Here is a 23,707-nt window from a genome sequence, read left to right as displayed (position 1 = left end):
CCTAATTGTGTCACCCTCAATTGTTTTTTTCTCATCACCATGAAAATTCTCTTATTTTTTCCAGCATTTCCGGGAGCACCTCGACAAGCTGTTTGCTCAAGGCATTGGTATGTTAGACATAGCTCTGACTGAGGCCTTCAATCTTCTCGGCGACGTAAGTGACACACTCATAATCACCCACGCACAGGTCTTCAAATGCACCCACACACACACACACACACACACACACACACACACACACAGAGAAAGCAAACTGTGCCGTGCACAAAATTAATTAGTGCACCCATAATTAATAGCTACATCAACAGAATCATGCAAAAACCAAGTAAACAAGACACTTGATGACTCGGGTTACTGGTTTGACATCTCATTATGAACAAGCAATTAATCACCCACACATGCACATAAAAAAAAACACACACACATTAAACATCCCTTTCTAAAGTCTCATATTTCAGCAATATGTATCTAGCTAAGGTACATTGTAATTACAAATGTCTCCATTCTCACAGAATGTCTGCATATGTGCACAGGATAAGGCAATCTTTTATTTAAAATTTCATTAGCTTTCTAACTACACATGTAGCTTCCGTGATATGAGGGTAAGTCGTGTTAAGACACATTACGATCTCAAATGGGAAAGAACTTGATCATTTGTTTGATATGGGAAAAATTGGATTTTAAACAGTGTTACATTTCTGTTTGGATGGATGTGAAGCTTTGTTTTGTTCACCTGCAGTGACCTGTCCTCTCAATCTCCATCTCCATCTCTAGTTCAACGAGACTGGGAGGGGGAGTGAGTGTAGCCAGGCCATTATGTTGGTGACAGATGGGGCGGTGGACACATATGATGCCATCTTTGCCAAGTATAACTGGCCAGAGAGGAAGGTAACGTATTGAACACACACAAACACACATCACATTGTTCTGCAATTGTGTTCCAGGACAGCTGTATTGTGAGGAGAGCTGAGCTCAATTTCCTCTTATGCCCTGTTTACAATTTCCTGGACCTGATGTATTCCAGTGACGAGTGAGCCCTGGAGAGCAGTGGACTATATATCACTGACTCTATTGGGGGCTGTAAGCTGTCAGAAAATAAGGGAATCATGACGTAGATTTGTTTAATTTCATTTTAAAGATGTACCAAGGAAGTCTCTTTTAAATACGCCAATCGACAGAGAGAGTGAGAAGATGCTGTTTTACAGCATTAAGGCACTGATTGCAAATTATGTACATTCATCATAACTTCAGTACAGGATAAATGCAGTTTCTAGAGAAAAACTGAACTTCTCACAATCACGATCACAATAAAAGAGCCTCAGTGGGCTCCATGCGGATACACCGCTGTTCTGTTGTCATATTTTAAGGACATGTTTTTGCCAAGTATTCGTATCTGTCTTGAGTTTTTAGATAATCGTCTTTGAAAGGCAGAAGGTATTGTGTGCGCCCAGAATGGCTTTAAACCAAGAGCTAAGTGTGGCCCTGGCTCAGAGGTCAGAACTGTCTCTCTGCTGTTCTGCAAGGTAATTGTGGTGCTCTACTGACAGGCCGTGAAATGAAATGGGAGGAGAGTGGGAGAGAGGAGATGGAGGGGGAGAAAAGGGCTCATTCTTCAGTCATTTTCTTCCCGTGAAAGATCGCCTACAGGGTCTTCGCCCTTAAAGGGGTGAGGATAGATGTACCAAAGGCAGTTACACGGGCAAACTGGACTGTATATTTGCCACTGCCTCATGATTCCATTTCCATATGGAATTTATTCATACATGTAAACATGATTATGCATTAATATTTTTGCACGTACACAGATAGCTGTTTTTTTTTTCACTTCGTCAAACCATGAAGCCATGGAAAATAATACACCGATCAGCTGCAGCATCAAAAGCAGACACACACACACACACACACACACACACACACACACACACACACACACACACACACACACATGCCTCAAGGCTGTACAGCAGTGAGCAGAGAGGGGACAAGGCTGCTAGATACTTCCATTTAGAAGAAACCCTGCTGATAATAGAACTCTTCAGTCTCTGTCAGTCTGTCCTGTCTCTCTCTCTCTCTCTCTCCCTCTCTCCCTCCCTCCGCTGCTGGGGTTTAATGGCTTCCTTTCAACCAGCTTCATAGCTTCACCACTGTCTAGCATCGCACTGAGTCTACGAGCATGCGAAGGAAAACCTGAATGCAAATAAGGTTCCCAAGTGCTGCACACAGATAGCATTTATTCGAAAAAGCTACAGAGATAATGAGATCATAAAGAAAGTGTTGCCATGAAAAACAGTATCTCCTGCTAAGGTCTAAAACACTGAAAAACTTCAAATACATTCTATAATGACTTTTTCTTTCATGTTATACAAGTGATGATTTTTTTTTGAGATATACTGTCACAATTTTCAGATTAATAACCTTTTGTAATTAAGAAGAGTTCAGAAGTTGTTTTGCATTAACTTAAGAATTTAGATTTTGCGTTCTATTGTGGATGTGTATCAGAGACCATACCTGACTTTGCTCTCTGAACATTAGAGTGATTAAAGGCTTTTGTGGAAATCTGATCTCCCACATATGCCATAAATGCACTTTGCTCCCAGTCCACATTAAGGTGCTACAGTACACACTCATCAAAAACACGCATAAGTATGTCATTTGCACACCCACACATGCATCAAAACAAATGTGAACCATAATAGCTATAGCTGTGCTTGAATGACGCTCTATAATGCTGTTGCCAACACAACTGTAAATGCCTGGGGGCTACACTGTAGCAGTACAAGCTGTGAAGAGGTTCAGTCCTTCAAAGGAGAGGCGCAGCTGCTCTGGGCACATGTGTTGTAAGGCCAACTGAAATGCCCTAAGCAGTGACGCCCATGGTCCCAAGAGACAGGAACATAGTCTCCATGTGGCCCTGGCTCCTAATCTACAGTAAGTCTTGGAAGGCTGCCCCAGTGCAGCGTCGATAGTCACTAGTTCAATCTGGGAATCCACCACTTGACCTACACTCGGAGAAGGTTCCAGTTCATAAGCAATGCACCTGAGCAGCAGTTCTCCGTGTGAACGGACCCTTGGACCCACAAACCAAGGGAGAAGAGGTACTGTACTCTCGAGCTGTTTTCAGAGGTGAGCTCCAGGAACTGTCCACAGAGTTGAGTCTGGGCATTGTCCGGAGTTTTCCGTTCACATATGATGAAAGCAGCAGGGGTCACGTCAGACGTGTTCACAACAGCAGGATAATCTCCAGAACATCCTGTGGCATCTGGGTAGAGCATGCATGAGGCAGAACATGACGATAATTCGGCCGCAGAGAGAGCAGTTTTTATTTACTATCATCAACACGCCCACTCGCTCGCTGTGAATCCTCTGGGGATTTTCCTGCTGTATTCTCACGTGGGCTCATTCCGGAAATTTGCCTATAGGTGGTTGGCAGGAAAAGTTGCAATGAATGTCTGGAGCAACATCTGCGGACATATGCGTTCTTGCATACAGCCCCTCCGGAGAGGTTGAGGACAATGTCCGTACTTCAGTATGTGTCTTAAAGCAGCTTTACTCTGCTCTTCTGAACCCGGTCTCAAAAATACCAGATTGATAATTAGATAAAGTGGCATGAGAGTAGAACATTTAGAAAGTGATTAGAAATGACCAATTAATGAATGCTTGCCGTTATTGGGTCACCATCTTAATTTTACAGCGGAACAAAAGCAGATTTCAAGATAAGGAATTTAATAAGAGGAAAAAGATAGATGAAAAAGATTAGTCAGCAGGGGAGAAAGTGTGCCACCATGTTTTCAGGGGCTTTTTCATTTGCCTTTCGGACCCACTGCGTCGCCTAATAATTGTAATTATTGAAATTAAACAGCTTACCGACAGGGTTTTAAAAAGTTGTCACTTTGAATGAAAGCATAGTTTCTGTGGCTAAACTGTGACCTTTGACTGTATTAGACTCTCAGAGACAGGCAAAACATTATATCCTCCTTTGTCAAAAACAGGTCCGGGATAACAATCATCAGCCAAATGTTGCTATAGGTAATAAAAGAGTGTGACCAAGTATAATTTTTTTTCACACATGGATCTTATTTTAAAATGTGGGGCAGAGCATATACATCAACCTTAAACATCTCTGTGCATCTGTGCGTTCATGGGTACATACCATAGACTGTATATAAACAGGTACATACAGATGTGTATATATAAGCATTTCTATTCTTGTATGCGTGTGTTTTTTTTTTCTGCCTATTTAAAATTTGTGCAGTCAAGTAGGTTGAAGATTGCATGCTGTAGTAAGAGCCACTGCTCTTTTTTCCCTTTTTTTAATCTCCACTGTTCTTAACTCAGCTGTAAACCTGTTCCATATTTAATAACCGGCCTGCTGCAGTTTGACCCCTTCTCCTGGTTACCAGCGAATTATGTTATCAAACAACAACAAGAAAAATCCCACTGTTACACTTAGAGCGATACATGCAGCGTTTATGATCACGTCGGCTGTGCTGTGTTTTCCTGTCACTCTTGCAAAAGTCATTGCAAATGGCGGAGGTTGGTGTTTATTGAGGATGATTATAGATAATTAGGTCTGCTTAAAAACGACACTCTTGACGATTTTAATTATTCGCAGTGAATCTCATTACGGTTAAAAATAGACTCACAATATCGATACTCGACAATGTGAGCCTAGAATTAGCTGTGGTTTATATCTTTATTTGCTAAAGCTGTTATAATGATGATTGAGATAAGTATAGTTTTTATATTTTTATTTTTATATATCACTAAAAAAGTGAATGCCACATAGACGTGAAGTATAGTGCTGCGATTTTCAGATCCTTCTGTTGTGTGCATTCAGCCTAAATCTGATGACCTGCGTCGGCATGTGCATATATATGTGCACACACACACACGTATGCACGCATGCACACACACGCTGTCAGGGTGATGGGAGGCAGTGAAAAACGCAGGCATGGGTGCTAGTGCAGCTTTGCCCATAGAGGCTTGCATCTGGTCCAATCCGGCAACCTGCTCTTCACACACACACACACGCATGCACACACACACAAACACACACACACCTGCCCCTGCACTTGCTGGTAAAGCCAACTGAGCAGGAAAAAGGGTAAGGCAGGAAAGGGTTCGGACATAAAGTTGAGTTTGGACTTCTCAACTCAAAATATTGACATCATGGTTTATTGTTTGTTATTCATTATAACTGCAGATTCTTGGTGCACTTATCTTGTTTAAAAAGCTCTATGTCTTAATCCTTAAATGTTTAGTTTATTGTCAATGCAAATGATTTGAATTATTTAAACTCAAAATGAAATCTAAAAGACAAATTTGAAGCTTTTTATTAATCCATAATCGACTCCATTAAACAAAGAGAATGGGCCTGCTAATCTAAGCCAGATAACGAATGAGCCGTCTGCCGGGCTTTGACAGTGTTATCTTCTATATGGTGGTGTGGTGGACCGTATCAAAATGCGATTAGAATGACTGACGGAAGCTATCTGCTCTCTCTCTCTCTCTCTGCAGGTCCGCATATTCCCTTACCTGATTGGTCGAGAGTCAGCCTTCGCAGATAATCTGAAATGGATGGCATGTGCCAACAAAGGTGGGATCTTACAGCACATGCAGAAACTCCTGTATTTTATTTTTTTTCTCCTCCTCACAATCTGTTTTTGCAGAGGAAAGTTGCCCCATGTTGCTGTCAGCCAGACGAAAATGATTACATCATCATAGGGATTTGTTTGGTTTGGTGGGGGTTTTTTTCGGTGTGTGTGAGTGCATGCATGTATTTGCGAAGATTCATGTTTGTGAGTGCTCATCAGTATTAGCACGTGTATGTGACAGCAGGCAGCTGGTTCCAGTTGCACAGACCAGAAATGTCACATTACATCTTCCTCTAAGATTTCCGTTCAAACTATCTCGGCAATACGCCACTTTTCAGCCTCTTTGTGTGTGGTCACGGTCGTCTCTGTGTGTAGAGCACTTTCCCTCAGGTTCTATATTTAGCTGGGAGGTGGGTGACAGAGACAGTCTGGATCCATTTCCTCAGGCTGCCATAGATAAGACAGACTAGGCATAGGTCGTGCAAGGTGTGTGTGTGCGCGCGGATGTGCGTGCGTGTGTGTGAATGCCGAATGATGATTTGGGCTTGTGACATTGACTTCAGACTACAGGAGCTGTGCAGAAACAGTTTTCTCTCTTCTTCCAAGGCATAGCATCTTTATTTACGAACTACGGCAGCAGAACATTCGGTTAAATTTCTCCACTGTTTGACTTTAAGTGACTTTTGCGGCGAGAATGTGTTACCTTGAAGGCGGTGATGTCAAAAATCTCCCCATGGCCTTTAAATGGGGCAAAAAAAATCTTGTTAAGACTCTGGAAATGCTAAAGGCCAAAAACACCCTGCCGCGAACTCCACGTGTCAAAACAGCCACACTTCTGTGTACAACTCCCACACAAGTGGCGACTAGGCGTACACTGGTGTGGGTCAATTCACCGCCCTGCGACTCTTCACGCCACTGTCTCATTCCTGAACCAAAAGTGAACAATTGACAACCTGTGATCATGGCACAAAAAATAGATTACCTTCCTTTATAAGGGTTGTCTTTGCCCGTCAAACAAACACATATCGTACAGATGGTGTGTGTGGATGAAAGTATGTGGACACCTCAGTTGTGTCTTTCCGTCTGTTTTTGGGAAGTGCCATAACAGAGTCATAGCCATCGTGTTCGTCGTGGTTAAATTAATCTACTGTTGTACATACTGCATGTCTTACTTATAAAGCACAGTTATCATGTGTTGTCTCCCCGCCGGTGCTTGTCCATACCTGAAAGTTGGGAATCAAAGCATGAGGTATACCCCAGAGTCTTGGCTATTGAGAAAAGCATCATGATTTGAGTTACTTAAACTCTAAATTACAGTACAAGCTAATTTTGAGCAGGAAAAGCAGTGTTTACAATATGTGAGGCTTGCCATATACTTACATACATACCCAATGCTGATACATGTAGTTTAGCTTGGCCTTTCCGCCTCTACCTCATCTATTATTTACATGTATCAGGACACCTTGCTTTGTGTTTTGCTGACATGTCAACCATACCAAGGTCCTCTAAAAATATATTAATGCCCTCCTCCTGCTGAGGCTGTCCTGTCCTGTATGTACGACAGGTGTACCATGTCACTGACAGCGGGGAGCATTCTTTCTTTTTCTTCTCCTCGCCCCAGCTCGTCTCGCTGGCCCTGGTGGTGCAGCCCGAAGGACGCCCCTCAGCCTCCCAGTGGTAGTAGTCATTCTTCACTCACCACTGTGATGAACGACGCCGTTAGACTGAGGCAGCCTGCTTTGTGTGTGACGGGGGTCGGTATGTGTGTGCTGTCATTGCACTGTCTGGTGCAACAATAGCCGAATGTCTGAATGCTTCTGAGGATTAAAAGGAGGAATCTGTGGAGCAATCTGTCCCATTCAGGGTACTTACTTTGGTCCATTCCTTGTAGCACACGATTTGCCTGCTTACTTGCGTAGACTTGTGTGAATTTTGACACGGTAGTGCCTCAAATCGAACATGGTCGTTGTGCACTAACTGGAAATGACGTTCGCAACATTTGAAATGAAAAAAGGAATGCGCTTTTATTTTCACATGCATGTGTCTGTCCCCAGTTTCACACAGCCTGGAGACGATGCCCCTATCAGCATCAGCGACATGTCCTCCTCCTACTTAATGAAAATGTACTGATATGTTGATTTACATATTCTGCTTGTTGGGATATATTTAGCCAGTAGACTAGACTGTTTTGGTGCCGCACTGCCCTTATGTCAAATATACCTAGTAAACAAACCATTGAGCTTTTTTTACTAAAAGTATGGTTGTTTTTTTCTGTGCTCACAGATTTAAAGTTAGATTACCAGTGTCGGATTCTCTTCTGAGTTATGTGGGGGGGATATGTGCCATTCATCATACAGTAGATCCGTGTATTGAGGCCAGACGTTGGCTCCATTGTGCCTGTGGAGTAAAGGTCGTCGGCGGGAACGATGACCCCAAAATCTATTTCCCCCAGCAATGATTTTCTCCTTGACTTCCTCATGGTGATGGAGGCAGCTTGCTGTTTTTTATGGATGGATGAAAATGTGATGGTCTCTCTCTCTCTGTCTTACTTTTGTCCTGATTCCCTCTCCTCCTCTCCCTCCTTTCTGTCGCCCTGCTGAGATAACAGTACATTCCTTCCTGCACATTAGCATCATAATGGCAGCATTACCATTGTAGGAAATGGCATCACATTTGGTTTAACATTTACATACCACTTACCCGTTCACAAACCCATGCTGGTTTACGCTCACTTGTACATCACTGCAGGGATTTCTCCAGCTTTTACTACTATATGCACCAAGGTTCCCTTCTGCTCCATGAAGCTAATATCTGCTGCCTACCATACTGTATTCCAGACGTATTTTCTCTGCCTTGGTACCAAGGTAAATAAAATGGGATTGATGGCTTGGAAAAGATTATATAGCCAGGCTGATATTGGATATAACACTTGCTGCAAACAGCTTTACTGACATGGAGCACCTACTTCTGATCTTTCTTTTGGTGGGCAGAGGACACTGCCTTGATTTTTGGCAAGCATCTTAAACAGTTCCTCATCTTTGCTCTCCTCCTCTTCCCTTTCTCTGCACAACAGGCTACTTCACTCAGATTTCCACATTGGCAGATGTGCAGGAGAACGTGATGGAGTATCTCCACGTGCTGAGTCGCCCCAAGGTGATCGACCGGGAGCACGACACAGTGTGGACTGAGGCGTACATCGATAGCACCGTGAGTCGACAACGGCCATCTCTCACATGGTACTGGACCCCAGTTCCCGCCCACTGGGTTGTGTACATCACGGGTCCAGATTGCTGATGGATTGGGAAAATCCAAACAACAAAACTGAATCAACTTTTGTGCGCAAATTAAAGGAAGAATTGTTTACTCCAAAGGAAAATGGTAGTGAAAAAATACAAGCAGGGCTTCGACAATGTGCTCTGCCTTTGTATGTCAGACTGTGAAAGTATGTGTGTGCAGCAGATGGAACTATTAAGTCAATGAGTCTCCTGTGTGTGTTAGGGAGTTGTGTAGCGTGAGTAGTACATTGGTGCGTTCTGTTCTCTCAACCTCGTACTATACCCCACACAGACGCACAAAATCAAATGCACTCAGGTGCCAGTTTTTTCAGTACACTTTACAAAAACTATTACAACTTGTTGTCGAAACAGTTTTTAGACGTGTTGATTCCATTTCATGATAATGCTGGACGATTTTTTTGGTGCATAGTTTTTGCGTAGCTTTTGGTGCTATATTATACTGACAGATGTTTTTTGGTTTGATATAAATGTGGAGGACCAATAACAAAAACAGTTGTCACTATAATGCAAAGGTAGCACAAACTACAGCCTCCAAATCTATAAAACATTTCATCAAAACCGTTTTAAGAAAAACTGAACATTATAACCTTCATGAAGGTAGGATTTACTATACTAGTCTGCATTAGTCTTAGCTAGGGATAGTTTATACAGTGGCAAATGAGTGAAATGGCAACAAATGACACATATCCATTAGCTATTACCATAATAATATTTTTTATTTGATAATCACATGTAGAGCTGAACCCCTTATAGGTGCTTTACAGTTCTCTGGAGTTGACATCATTGTTGCTAAAAAGGATAGTGAGTGAAACTATTCAATTCTCCGACATGCATAATCCACACAATATACGGTAGTATCCATGCATGTGCAGTGCTCCTCTTTTGTTCAAATTCATTCTTTACTGGCCATAAAGAACGTACAGCAGCAATTTGTCCTCAACTGTTCCTGAACAGATTAAGAGACAGAGAGCTTCAAAAAAATGTAAGGAGATGAAGGCTGGTGCCCTGCAGCAGAAATAACCACAGGCTATCAGCACTGTGGTAACATGGAAATGAACTCTCTCTCTCTTCATCCTCTTCATATCCCCCCCATGTTTTACCTTTCTCCGTCTTTCTCTGCTTATTTTTGTCCACATTATCCCCATCCATTTATCACAGTCAAAGTGCATGCACTCAGCAGTGACTCAACAGTTTAAGCTTAAGTGTTGCTTCCTCTGCGGTGAGCCTCCTTGCCATAAAGTTCTCCTCTCTTGACACAGTCAATGTTTTTAAAGTTGCAGTCAAAGTCAATGTCGGTGGATTTAACGAACCCACTGGAGCTGGAGCTCCGTTCAGTGGAAACTACACTGGAAGGCTTTCTGACACAAACATATTGACCCTTTCTCTCCTCCTCCTCCTCCTCTTCCCCCTTCTCTTCTCCTCTCCTCCTTCGTCTCTTCCCTTTAGCTCCCCCAAGCGCAAAAGGTAAAACAAAATACCCCCCCAAAAAAAATCAGGTTTTAGGTCGTTGCTGTATTGTGCTGTGTTGAGGCCTGGTGTGTGTCCATGTGCATTTCATGTGCTTGTGCATTTTGTTCTCTGATCTCTGTGAGGTGAAGGCATTATTTTGGTGAACTAAACACCATATTAACCGACGTCAACGTTATTTTCTTGTGTGTCAGTGTCGTATGTTGCCCGTCGACCTTCCTGATTCAAACCATGCATCGATGTTGGCATTGGTTCAGTTGATCGCCCTCCTCTGCACGTCTGATCAAACACACGCGCACGTCTGTGCACACGCTCGCACTCATTCATCATTGAAGATTCTGTGTTGGCCGTGCTATGTCAGTATCTCCGGGCCTGGCAGCGTAACCGTGTTTGTAAATGTGAGGCTACATTTCGCTATTCTGCCTGCGTGATATCGGTGTGAAAACAAGATTGCCTGTGTTTATTTGTTTTGGTAGAATTCTCCAGAATAAGATGTTTTGTCATTTTCTGGGTGGAAATTCAATAGCCTATAATGACTGGTGGGATGATCTGTTCTGATGCCTTTTTATCGTTCTCAGTGTTTTATTTTCCGTTGCGTTATGAATCATGTGTGGGTTGAGATAAGCGGCTCTATAATCATAACAATGATGATGGGGAGCAGATGAGCGCCCTGCCCTCCCCCCTAGCAGCACGAGCGGAGCACAGAGCCGTCGCACTAGAATGCTGGCAGGCCAAATGTCTGACATGGTACTTTCAGAGTGACAGACCCAAGCTGATTGACATCGCAGTGGCTCAGCAGAAAAACAGAAATAGATATCACATTGTCAGACATGGTAATTGGAATTAGCGAGGAATCTGAACTGCTTCTTTGCATGTAATCAACCCAGCACAACTCTGGCCCGGCTGCTGTGAGAACACACTCACACAACGGTTGTCTGAAAGTAAAACAGACAGTGACAAAAAGACACAGAAACACACACTCACTGCGTGGTGATGGTGTCTGATAAGAAGTTATCAAAACTCCTAGGATTGGCTCAGTGTAAGGAAAGCCATGAGAATCTGCGATTTGAGTTCCAGGGCTGATGAGTATCATCTTTCCAGAAGTTGATACCCTTCATCCTATCGTTTTCTTCCCCCCGTTCCTCCGAGAGCAACCTTATAATCTTTCCTAGTGTATTTCCCCTTTCTTTCTCGGTTACACTTTGCGTCTCCAACTCTTTTCCTCCACCCTGCAAAAATCCCTCCGCTCCTTTTTCCCTCCCGCTCCCTCCTCTACCTCCTATCCTCCATCTCACCGGCTTCATCCATCATTTTCTGGCTCATTTGGCTTTGTTTCCTACTCTGTCAGATGAGCTGACACTGGAGCTAAGGAATGATGGGAGGGTGCTGGTGGAGGAGGGAAAAAGAGTGTGGAGTGGGTATTTGAGGACAAAGGACAAGTGTAAGGACTGTGAAAGAACGCAAGATATTTTAAGAAAATCTGGGAGAGAATATAATGGATGTAAAGAAGGATGTGGATTTGAGAGGAGGGGTTTTGCGCTAAAGTTCAAAGAACAATACTGTAAGATTGGAAGGCTGGGAGCAATAGATTACCTTTTGATGATAAATTGGAGAAGTAAGCTGTTCAAAATGTCATACTGGATGAATATTAACTCCACTACTTTAACATTGATTGCGATAATTGAGAGCTTTCATAGATAAACCCAAAGCACCTGTGCAGTAAAATGGTGCGCTGGGTCTGTGCCAACTCGGTTTCCCATGGGGTATGTTTTAGTTTTCCCTATACGAGCCTACAGGGGGGCTTTGGCTCCAGCACTTAGTCACACCAACATCATTAAACTCGGTCTCCAAGGAAACAAGAGTCAGTTTGTCCACCGGTACGCAATTCATCACAGCGATCTAGCTTAAGAGGTGTCCTGCGAGACACCAAACCTGGGGCAGGGGTGTGTATCCGAACCCCTCGGAGAAGTGCAAGTGTGCGGGTATTTGTGTCAGTGGGGAGCGAGTGTATTGTGTCCCAGTGGGGTTCCTTTTCATTTTTTGACCCACAGCAGGAGAAAGGACTCGCACACCTCATTCACTCTGACTGATAGAGGTAAAGCCAGCGACGCAGTGATGATGCAGATCTGTGCCAAAAGGTGTGCTGAGCTGTGACCTTGGACTAGGGGTCGCAGGTTTTGTGTGATAAGTCAAAGTCTAGATAAAGAGCACTCCCTCGTCGACTGGGGGGCATGGTCATGTTGGAGGACACTCGTTTAAGGTTGAAGGAAGAGTCTCTCTCCTCTCCTGGGTTTGGCTAATGGAGCTAAGGGTTTAAAGGGCGTCCGTCCCCTGGGTAGGGCAAGTGCAGGATCATCTGTGGTGTGATGTTGGCTTTGAATCCAACAGATGCAGTTGCTTGCTTCCTCCCTTCCTTCATGCAGCTCTTCTAATCTGCGTAATTACAGTAAGCAATTTCCCAGCGCTGCTGGGCAAATCTTGACTTTCACCAAATCCACATGTACCAAAAATAGAACAACTTCGATTTAAGTACAAAGAATACACATTTGGTGGGACTGCCCGACAAAAGTTGTCGGGGATACACAATACATGTCAGTCCATACGTTTAAGGACCGGTGATATATGATCCAATAGACCTGAGCTTAGATGAGGCTCCGCTCGTTTCCCCTGTCCTTTGATCGATCCCATTCTTCAGCAGCAAGGCTATCCTCTGTTACAGCAGCTCTACTTGGGTTTGCCCTGTTCTCTCTTTGAAGTCCTCACGCGTTGTGGATTGATATTACCAGCTCTCTGAGCTCTGGTCACCAATTTAGCTTTTCCCAGCATGTAATGGGGACTGAATGGATGCTAGTAGTTTACTACGATTACCCATTATTACTGGTGGGAAAGGGGTCGATCGCTAGAGTAAGAAAAAAGTGCAGGAGGTGTGTAATGTTTGTTTATATTGATTGGTTAAATGGGTACTAGAAGGTGTACTGGAATTCTGACTAAATAATACTCTCAGCAAAAATAAATTGTATCTGATATGTATGTGATAATTTCAACCTTTTTTTTTCTGGGAATCATATTGCACTTAAAGGTGCAGTAAGCAATTTTGGACAAACATTGTATTTTTCACTTCACTGGTTGGGGCTCGAACCCGCAACCTCGGGTATGGGAGATGTTGTAGTGTTTGTTGCATGCACTTCTCTGGTGTCGGGTGGGGCGATGTTTACATACTTCACACAGTGCTGTGTGGTGCGGTCCGCACCATGTTTATTTATGTTTTTCAATTTACAAAGGCAGGGCTGCCGGGGAAAAAAATAAATAAAATTCCGACGCACACACAGAACCGACAGCTAGCGGACTGTGGGGGAAATATTCGCAGAATTTTACAAAAAGTGTATTGGATTTAAATCTCTTATTGCCCCTTAAATTCACCAAATTACCTGTGTTGATTGTTTATGAGTGGACAAGGGCAGACAACCTTTTGCTGAGTATAAAGCCTCAGACGTTTTGTAATATATTTATCGTCAAACCTACATTAGGAATAATGATTTGAATAGAGCCAGGCACCGATACTGAGGACCTGGATTACAGAGCTGGCAGGAGTTTCCAGGTTTTGACTGGTTTCCAGGTTACCGAGCTGGGCAGGCAGGCGAGGGATCTGTTCAGGGTTCTGATCCAGGGTTTGAGAAAAAAGACGTGGCAGAATATTGGCAGGCAGCTACTGATGATCCGGAGGCACCGGTGAAGAAGTGGGGGACAATATAGTTCCAATTTGCAGGCAGACGGTGGCAGAAGGGTAAAACCATCTGTGACTAGAAGTGACTGAACGGTCGGGCTGATGCCGCAAGGCTGATGAGTAGATTGGCTGATGGTGCAGGTGAGTTGGCGGGAAAACAGGAATCCAGGAGCCACGCCCTCATGCACACGTAGACAACACACACACACACACACACACACACACACACACACACACACACACACACACACACAGGAGCAAGGACAAAACAACAATCACAAGGAGATTGGGAAAGAGGACCAAAACCCTAACTGGTGTCAAGCTTTCATCTAAAATGGATATCATTGTCAGATACAGACAGCCGGCGGAAAGATAAATATCATAATTATTCCAGCAGTCTTCAGGGAAGGAAGATACCTAGATGCAAACTGCCTTTGGATAAGCTTATTCTGAATAAGATCAAAGCACATTGTGATTGAACACATGTTTAAGGCAAATAATTAACATGAATAAAATATGCCGTGGAAGTTTTGCAGGTCCCTCCAGAAGATAATGTGACTAGGTCTGCTGCGGTGGTGTTTCTGCAGCTTGAAATGAGAGCGTTATTGAGCAAAATGATATGCCGTACAGTTACGTTCTTTTTGTAAAGATACCATTATTGTTTCATCCCTCCCTCCCTCTGTCTCCCTTTCTCTCTTTTACCCTCTCAATCCCTGTCTCTCGCTCTCCGTATCTCACGACTCACTCAGATGGACGATGGTCAAGGTCCAGTTCTGATGACCACAGTGGCAATGCCGGTGTTCAGCACCAAGAATGAGACGGTAAGTTCACACTGAGCGCGATGGCATGTTCGTAGCCCAAACCACTGTGTTCCTCCTAATTATTTTCCGCCTACGGTTTAATTGAAAACCTACTCAATTGCTTCTTGCATAACTCCAGAGGAATTAGCTTTTTAGAGATTAGACACAAATTGTGAAACAATGATTAATTATGGTCGTATTTGATGGACGCTAATTTTAGTTTGATTGGAGTCTGTAAATCAGGACACACTAGAGCATCACTAATTGAATATATATTGTAGACTGACATTTTTTATTTCACCAACACTGGATCTGTGACTAATCCTAAGGATAATTGCAATGCGTGTGCTTCCAGAGAAATCGTGGCATCCTTCTAGGGGTTGTTGGGACAGATGTGCCTGTCTCCGAGCTGCTCAAGACCATCCCCAAATATAAGGTACCACACCCAACATCACTCAGTTATTCCTGTGAGTACTAATACATGTGAATATATGAGATACACCTCCACACCATCACAACTTTCACATTCAGAACCAAACGTAAATGCCTTTTGAACCTTAAGATTATGCTCTCGGAGTGCTTTATCTCCTCGGTCAGTAAGAAACTTTTTTTTTTAAACTTATGTTTGTGCATGTGCCAGTCCAGCTCCACAGTGGATTAACTGAATGCCAAACTCAGAAGCAGATAAATCAAATGTTTTGTCTGAAGATTCGTAACTGATTATTCACTGCTCATTCCTCATGTCAAGTTATGACAAGAAAATTATATAAATTATGTATATTAATGCATTCTGATAGTTTCCCCTCCACATGCACTTATGTTTGGGGGTTTATTTTTAATCGAAGGTTGGGTGTTGGGTTTTGAAAGTGCATTATTTGTACAGACACGGACAATTTAAGCCATCGTCCTGGATTCTGCTTGTAAAAATTACAGCGAGCTTGATTAGCTGAGATGTACAATGAGGTACAGATTTGTCATGCGTCCAATTTTTGTGTGTGTGTGTGCGTGTGTGTGTGTGCGTGTGTGTGTGTGTGTGTGTGTGTGTGTGCATGCGTGTCCTCCTAGCTGGGCATTCATGGCTATGCCTTTGCAATCACCAACAACGGCTACATCCTAACGCACCCGGATCTACGGCCACTTGTGAGTATTATCTCCAGCCCCATTCGAATGCTCTGTCGCGATTTAACAGACTATATACCTCATTATCAAAACAATCCCTTTACAGAGATTGAAGTTAAAATGTATTAATTCGTTTTGTGCATACGACAGAGGAATACTAAGTTTTAAGTTCATGTCAAGTCAATTACTGATGTCGTTGTCACATTGTGATGCCGATTGACTTAAAACATTTTTGTGTAGTTGTGCTCTATGTCTGTGTGCAGTGGGCTCTCTGTGTGTGTGTGTGTGTGTGTGTGTGTGTTGGCTGCATGGTGGTATGCAGATGAGGGGACTATGTTCCAGGTCTCCACTGTGCTGTGAATAGACAGAGATACGGCTCCTGAATGGCTGTGATTAACTCCATTGTACTCGCTCATCTCACAAGAGGATGAGGGGAGAGAGTGCGAAAAAGGGAGGGAGGGAGGGGGGGATTGAGGAAAGCAAGGAACCTGCCTAAAGTGAGAATAGGTGCAGAGTGATAAAGTGGGGTGCAACACTGGATGAGATGCAGAGGGATGAAAAGAGAAAAGACGAGGAGGAAAGAGAGAGCAGACAGTGAGACAGACAGACAGACAGATGGTTTAACGGGGGTCTAATTAAAGACATTAAAGACCAGTGTTTAACCACTAATGAGTAGTAGTAATGAAAAGTGGGAGGCTGCCCTCACTGAAAGGTAAATGAAGAGGGGGGGACCCACAAGTACACACTTACAGTCGAGACACACGCAGACAAACACACATAGCTCATTAATAAACCCAATACGGCTGCCGTAGAGGAGAGGAGAGGATGAATGATGGAAAAATGAACATCATACACACATACGTTTCTTTGAGAAAGAAAAATATCTTAGTTATTGACTGAAGGAAAGATTTGTCCTTTTGGAAGTTTCCGCCCAGTCTAGACTGGTTGCCTGGTCACCTCAGCAGGGAGTCACTGCACCTGCCAAGTAACTCCTGATGAAAACTACATTATTAGTCTTTTTTACATATCTGTTTGACTATAGATAAATCAAGATATAATGTGATATGACAGTTGGAGAACGTTGTGGGTGGATTTATTTTGTTTTTTTTCATTTGGACAGAGCCAGGCTAGCCGCATCCACCTGCGTCCAGTCTCTGTGCAAAGCTGACGTTCTACTGTTTCCCTTGTCTTATGTCCTCCTGTACTGATGGAAAATCCATTTTCCTGGTTTTGTGCAGCATTAATCTTGCTGCGTCTCATATACTGATTCTATCTGGTTTATATCATTGTGAACTTATTATAACTAGGTTTTGGATTTTTGGCTGGTATTTTTCACCAGTTTCTTCAGTATTCTCGTACATTTTGTCAACTAATATAACGTATAATGAAGAAAGATATAACGGATAGAATAGATCGCCATTGTTAATAACAGTATTAATAGCAGGTTGCAGCCCTCTAGTATGGTATACTCTTCCGTTATTTTAAGCGTCTCTCTATGTCTCTGCCTGCATGTGTGTTTACATGGGCATGTGTGTCCAGTATGGGGATGGCAAAAAGCGGAGGAAGCCCAACTACAGCAGTGTGGATCTGTCTGAGGTGGAATGGGAAGATAAAGATGACACGGTGAGACTTTTGTACCAAATCTACATTAAGCATCATCACAGCAGCCCTCTCAAAAAAAAATCCCCTAACAAATCGGATGTTTTAAAATCTGGTGTCTGTGCTTCATGTTGCCAGCTGAGAAATGCCATGGTCAACAGGAAGACAGGGACCTTCTCCATGGAGGTGAAGAAGAGTGTCGACAAAGGGGTGAGGAGGCCGACGTTCAGAAATGTACACACGACACACACACACACCAACGAGCGTCTTTTGGATTGTCCCAGAGGGGGTGAGCCAGAGAAAATACTTAACAGGGAGAATCCACTCTGCCAAGGGGGTTGCTACACTTGGCACAGTCACATATGGGGTTGACTTGGGGATTTAGTTTCTGATTTGGTTTGCTCTGCATGCATGGGTGTGTAGCTGTGTATGTGTGTGCGCGCGCGCGCGCGTGCGTGCGTGCCTGTGTGTGTGAGCCCCTTATCTCCACAAAGCACATGGCTGAATACGGGAGAGACAGCAAGCCAAAAATTCTGTTTTACTATTTGCTATTTGCCCCTCTCTGAGAGAGAGAGAGAAAGAGAGAGAGAAAGAGATACAGACGTTGCATTTTCAAACCTTAGGCTTGCATTATACATTATACATTAACCTGATTATTAAACGTTTAATATCTGCAGATGAATATATATATATATATATACACAGTCAAATCTACACACAAAATACTCACACTGCTGCCAAACCACATATGCGCCGCGAGGAGGAACAGACTGTTTGACAGACTGCTAACCAAAAGCATGTACTCCCTGCACCACTAGATGGAGCCAGAGTGCAGGGAATCACATCAGATAACTGCCATCAACACTGCCTCCCCTGTACTGTCGTGTATAATAGGAACATATTCATCTGTTTTATTTCAGAAACGTGTATTGGTGCTGCATAATGATTACTACTACACAGACATCAAGGGCACTCCCTTCAGGTAAGACGACTGGAGACACCTCTGTGATCGGTGATCAAAGTTATGAGAGACTGATGCATTGGTACTTCCTGTTTTCTAAGCACAACAAAGAACTGGTGAGTTACCCTGTTCATTCAGAATCGTGTTGTTGTTGTTTAGCCTAGGAGTCGCTCTCTCCAGAGGCCACGGGAAGTTTTTCTTCAGAGGGAACGTCACGGTGGAGGAAGGTCTGTCTCCTTTTTCTGCGATACTCAGTTTTTTTTTTCAGCTGTATGCTCCAACTCGATAGTATAAGTTGGAAGCACGGACACTAACAGTTACTAGCAGAGTGGCCCCTTTTCTGTTCTTCATATTAATAGATAATAGGATTATTACCACTTATGGATTAACATGGTGAATGGGGAGCTACTTTTATCTACTTTATATTCTTGGGTAGTTTAATCAGCTATCGTGCACCATATTTAATAAGCTGATCATATAATTGGTATGTAAAGTCTGCAGGACTAAATCGACACTATAGCTTTGAAACTGTAGTGAAGCTCTGCAACCCCTCATAACTATCATACAGAACGGGGAGTGTGTATATTGATGGTATTGATGGCGGGCAGAATACAAACACCATACAAAATTTATGAGTAACGCAGATGTTTGCTAAGATGTGTTGAGCCTACCACTATCCCTGATTTATTAGTATTCCTAAAGGGACTATTTGTACTGATTGGTCATTTTATACTGGTATTAAAAAGGTAATGGTGTTCATAGTTGTTTTTTTTCCAGTTGCCAATTACACAAGAACCTCACTTCCACGTCAGTGGAGACTTGAATCTGGTTTTGCTCTAATATTTCTGTGAAAACTTTTGTTTTTTTGTTTTTTTAAACGATGTGTGGAACTTAGATTCGCAGGAAGCTAAAAGACAGATTCCTGTTTCATCGTGTCCTTCCCTTCTCCCACCTTGTTCCATCTCTTACACACGCATTCAATAGTAGAGTAGGAACTTGAAGCCACAATTGGACAAGAAGTTAAAACATTTCTTTATCAGCTGCCTAGGTATATTGTTGTACTTGTGCTTGTTTTACAGTGCTTGTGTGTATGCCTCTGTGTATGTGTGTCTATTTTCATGTCAAGCCTCATGCTTGTTAATATTCATGTGGCGATGGTGTGCGCGTGTGTGTATGAGAGTGAGTGTGTTTCTCTAAACATGTCCATCAAGAGGAACCCTGTGAGCATGACTTGGCTCTTCCTGATCTAATCAGACCTGTCACATCCATTCAAAAAACACATTTTTCACCCCCAGCCTCTGTTTGTGTGTGTGTGTGTGTGTGTGTGTGTGTGTGTGTGTGTGTGTGTGTGTGTGTGTGTGTGTGTGTGTGTGTGTGTGTGTGTGTGTGTGTGTGTGTGTGTGTGTGTGTGTGTGTGTGTGTGTGTGTGTGTGTGTGTGTGTGTGTGTGTGTGTGTGTGTGTGTGTGTGTGTGTGTGTAAGTGTAAGTGTGTGTGCGTGTAAGTGTGTGCGCATTTGAGGTGTAGATGTCTACCCCTATTATTATGAGCTCAGACCGAGTGCTTTTGCGTATTCAGTTTGAGAATCATTGTTCTTGTGTTGTTACAGGACTTCATGACTTGGAGCATCCTGATGTAGCGCTGGCAGACGAGTGGTAAGAGCGAGCTGACGTTGCTGTATGTTTCTTTTCTGATAACATCTTCGACCCTTAGTCAAGGGACATTGTGATTGGACCTCATCCTAAATATGCTGCCAAATTATAAAATCAAACGAAGATACAATTTCACTGCAACATACCAGTTACACAACAGCTCTGGGATCCATACGACTTTGACTTGATGGTTTGTGTCACTTGATGACTTGTGGTCACCGGGATCAGGAACCGACATCTAAACAAATTACAGTAAACGCTTTTCAAACTAATGCTTGAAAATTGGAAAACCGTCTTTGTTTTACTTTTTACATTTTAGTCACTGTAGATGCTTTGCAATCAGAAAGAAAGGAACTGAGAGCAAACTGGAATGTATGACCGAGGTTACACAGTTGTTGCAATTTTTAAAAACATAATCAGCAATCAGCTGAGAAATTCATTTCTGAAAGGAAACAATCTGGAGCCAGTTGTGACCGTGCTCCATGCATCATTATAACAAATGTCCGTATTGTCCAATCTCGTTATGTGACAGGACATACTGCAACACAGACGAGCACCCAGAACACCGCTACCTGTCCCAAATAGAGGCGATCAAACTCTACCTCAATGGCCATGAACCCCACCTACAATGTTGGTTAAGTTCTTCTACCTCCCACCTTCTTTAAATGATTTCAACAGATGTTTGAGTGCTTATCGGCTAGCTAATTAGTATTTATTTATGTGTGAAAATATCCTCTTTTTTTTGGGCTTTGTTAGGTGACAAGGAGCTGATTCAGGAGGTTCTCTTTGATGCGGTCGTGACTGCCCCTTTGGAGGCCTACTGGACCAGCCTCGTGCTCAATAAGTCGGAGTATGTTACTCCTCTTTTTCCATGTTCTTTTTCGAAAATGTCAAAATCCTGCAGCATATTTTACAAAACACCAAATATCTTCTTTTTTTTTAATAGAGTTTTAATAGTGCTGAATGCAAACATAACTGTTAAAGTGGGCACATGTATCTATTTGTCACGATACACAGGAACTCTGATAAAGGTGTGGAGATAGCCTACCTGGGCACAAGAACAGGCCTCTCCAGGATTAACCTGTTTGTGGTGCCTGACGAGCTTACAAACCTGTAAGTATGTAAGCTGTAAGTACATGCTGTTCTGTATGCATCTTTTGTATCATCACTTCTGTTTTCTTTCTGCTTCAAGAGACTTCCTGACAGCTGAAGACAAAGAGGGGGTGTTCAACGCCGATCACTTTCCGCTGTGGTACAAGAGAGCGGCAGAACAAGTTCCTGGTACCTTTGTCTACTCTCTACCTTTCAACACAGGTTAGTTTTTAATTTTGATCTATGTTTTTAAAAAAAATTCAGTCAAATAAACAAATGTGTTACATATTACTTCCAATTATATGTAGCAACGCACATTAGCCATCACTGTTGTAATTCAATGAAACTTTGAGTCACTGTAGAAATGGCACCACCAAGTGTCTGCAAATTGTACAAAAAAAACCTTTAAAAAAACGGTTGCAGGACACAGTGTCCCACTATAAGGTAATTCAAAATTGCAATACAGTTTGTCAGATGCACAAATAAAGTTATACAGTCACTTGTTTTACGAAGACCATTTTAAATGCCCTCAATCTCTCAACCTTTTTTTTCCCCTTTCATCCACGTTTGGTCATTTTCTCTCGTCATGCATCTCTGCCTCCCCTTCCTCTCTTATTAATTCTGGGCTGTGTTCTTGTGGAAAGGACTGATTGCTGTGGGCTGAAATAAGATACGTTAGGAAGAGGTTCAGCCCTTTCCATAGTGACTTGGCCAGAATACACAAATACACACTCACCAAAAGACACACACACAGGCACCTCACGCATATTCGGTTTAACTGCGTCTCTAAGAAATGATTTCTCCTCCAAGGAGAGAATGTGCTCTCGTCTGTCCCCGGCCTCAGGCTTTCCATTATTGCCAGCTAATACAAGTGATCTGAAAGCCCCTTATTTACTCAGCGGACTTCCACTCGCCGCTCTTCCTCTCAGGACTGTGGCAGTAAGCTGTAACCATGAAATAGTACTCTGTGGTATTTATGTTCAGTGTTTCGCTCTCCAATCACCCTGTGGTCAGTTTAGAACTAATATAAGAAATGATGATATGACTGTGATGTTAACTGCGTGCGTGCATCGTGCGTGTGTGTGTGTGTGTGTGTGTGTGTGTGTGTGTGTGTGGCTTAGGATCAGAAAACAAGAGTGTTGTGTTGGCCAGCACTGCCATTCAGCTTCTGGATGAGAGGAAATCACCCATAGCTGCGGGTAAGTGGGAACTCAAGTTGCTCGTTCTCTCTCTCTCTCACACACACACACACACACACACACACACACACACACACACACACACACATTTCTACATTGACAGAGGCTGTAATATTCTCTTCCACTATGCTAGTCTTTGTTTTCCTGGTCTGCAGTTGTCTACTGACGTCTTTTCCTCTTTTTGAGTTGAAACACTAACCTCCCAAAAATGACTGCTGATTTTTTTTTTTGGTCAGAATGCCCGCCCATGCATTGACGTATGCTCAGAAAAAGGCCAGAGTGCAACATAGCACAGACGTTTGCATCCATACATATAATGCCCAAATGTATTAATAGGAGCCAGTTTAATGAACGCATTGTGTGCATTCAATTGTTGCCTCGAGGATTTTTCTTTGTGGCCAGCCTCATCTCACGTCCTGGTGACTCAGACGCCCGCACAATGTCACGCCCATATAATAACTTGGTGCAATCAGCAAGCTGATGGTATGCAGAGTTTGTCCCTTGCTCTGTTAGCCATCATCTTGGTTACAGTGGAAAGGAACAAACAATTAAATGGAAGAAATTGGGGGAAAGTGTAAGGTTAGAAATAGAGACATATGGTTAGAAATCAAGACATATGGTTCCACTGTATACTATATGGTGGAGATCTTTTGGAAAGTTGTGATGTGACTTCATTCATTACCCGCCTCTCCACAATGGCACAGCATTACTTCCATTGATTGTTCTGGGAATTATGTAACTAATACACTACTTATACTGTAGTACTGTACAGAAAAGTGTGACATCTAAATAAATTTGTAATATATTTTGGTCTGCAAAAAAAAAATTGCCAACCATTTTGACATGATTTTAGCTAATATAAATTAAGTTGTAAGAACCTTGCTTGCAAAAATGGGAATTATATATTACAGCTTCTGAAGTGTAGAGATTTCCAAATTGATACACTGAGTAAAATAAAAACAAATACAGGTAAAGACGTAAAAAGATACCAGATAGGTAGCTGGCGTCTGAGTGCTATTCTTCAGGCAGCTACACCTGCAATAAGGTGCCTTCAATTTTTTTGCTCTTGGGAGCCCTGTTTTCCACTGTTTTACATTGAGAGCTTTAGTAATCAAATACAGTATACAGTGTTTCAATCCCAACATGTGTACCAATGACCAATATGGAGCACAGCTTCTGCTTCATATTAAAACCCTCTTCAGATGA

The 23,707-nt window shown here is 42.8% G+C and overlaps 1 protein-coding gene across 4 annotated transcripts in view; it reads left to right on the top strand.

Annotated features, from left to right (window-relative positions):
- Nucleotides 1-23,707, top strand: part of cacna2d3a (calcium channel, voltage-dependent, alpha 2/delta subunit 3a) — a 113,120-nt gene that overhangs the window by 62,707 nt on the left and 26,706 nt on the right. For 3 of the 4 annotated variants that reach the window (XR_007030501.1, XM_035645641.2, XM_047331158.1), the window contains exons 9-26: nucleotides 65-154; nucleotides 775-888; nucleotides 5,518-5,596; nucleotides 8,668-8,801; nucleotides 10,337-10,354; nucleotides 14,831-14,902; nucleotides 15,237-15,317; nucleotides 15,947-16,021; nucleotides 17,540-17,623; nucleotides 17,738-17,809; nucleotides 18,520-18,581; nucleotides 18,720-18,787; nucleotides 20,168-20,213; nucleotides 20,743-20,840; nucleotides 20,967-21,060; nucleotides 21,228-21,323; nucleotides 21,403-21,524; nucleotides 22,424-22,501. Coding sequence is in view for 3 of the 4 variants with exons in the window: in XM_035645641.2 (XP_035501534.1) it covers nucleotides 65-154; nucleotides 775-888; nucleotides 5,518-5,596; nucleotides 8,668-8,801; nucleotides 10,337-10,354; nucleotides 14,831-14,902; nucleotides 15,237-15,317; nucleotides 15,947-16,021; nucleotides 17,540-17,623; nucleotides 17,738-17,809; nucleotides 18,520-18,581; nucleotides 18,720-18,787; nucleotides 20,168-20,213; nucleotides 20,743-20,840; nucleotides 20,967-21,060; nucleotides 21,228-21,323; nucleotides 21,403-21,524; nucleotides 22,424-22,501 (1,483 nt within the window). In the remaining variant the exon portion in view is untranslated. The remainder of the gene's footprint in view (nucleotides 1-64; nucleotides 155-774; nucleotides 889-5,517; nucleotides 5,597-8,667; nucleotides 8,802-10,336; nucleotides 10,355-14,830; nucleotides 14,903-15,236; nucleotides 15,318-15,946; nucleotides 16,022-17,539; nucleotides 17,624-17,737; nucleotides 17,810-18,519; nucleotides 18,582-18,719; nucleotides 18,788-20,167; nucleotides 20,214-20,742; nucleotides 20,841-20,966; nucleotides 21,061-21,227; nucleotides 21,324-21,402; nucleotides 21,525-22,423; nucleotides 22,502-23,707) is intronic. The other variant, XM_047331159.1, reaches the window with a different exon arrangement.

Source organism: Scophthalmus maximus, chromosome 3, assembly GCF_022379125.1.
Source record: "Scophthalmus maximus strain ysfricsl-2021 chromosome 3, ASM2237912v1, whole genome shotgun sequence".
In the NCBI taxonomy this organism is placed as follows: domain Eukaryota; kingdom Metazoa; phylum Chordata; class Actinopteri; order Pleuronectiformes; family Scophthalmidae; genus Scophthalmus; species Scophthalmus maximus.
Note: the sequence above shows the minus strand (reverse complement) of the source record. Positions and strands in the feature narration are given on the sequence as shown.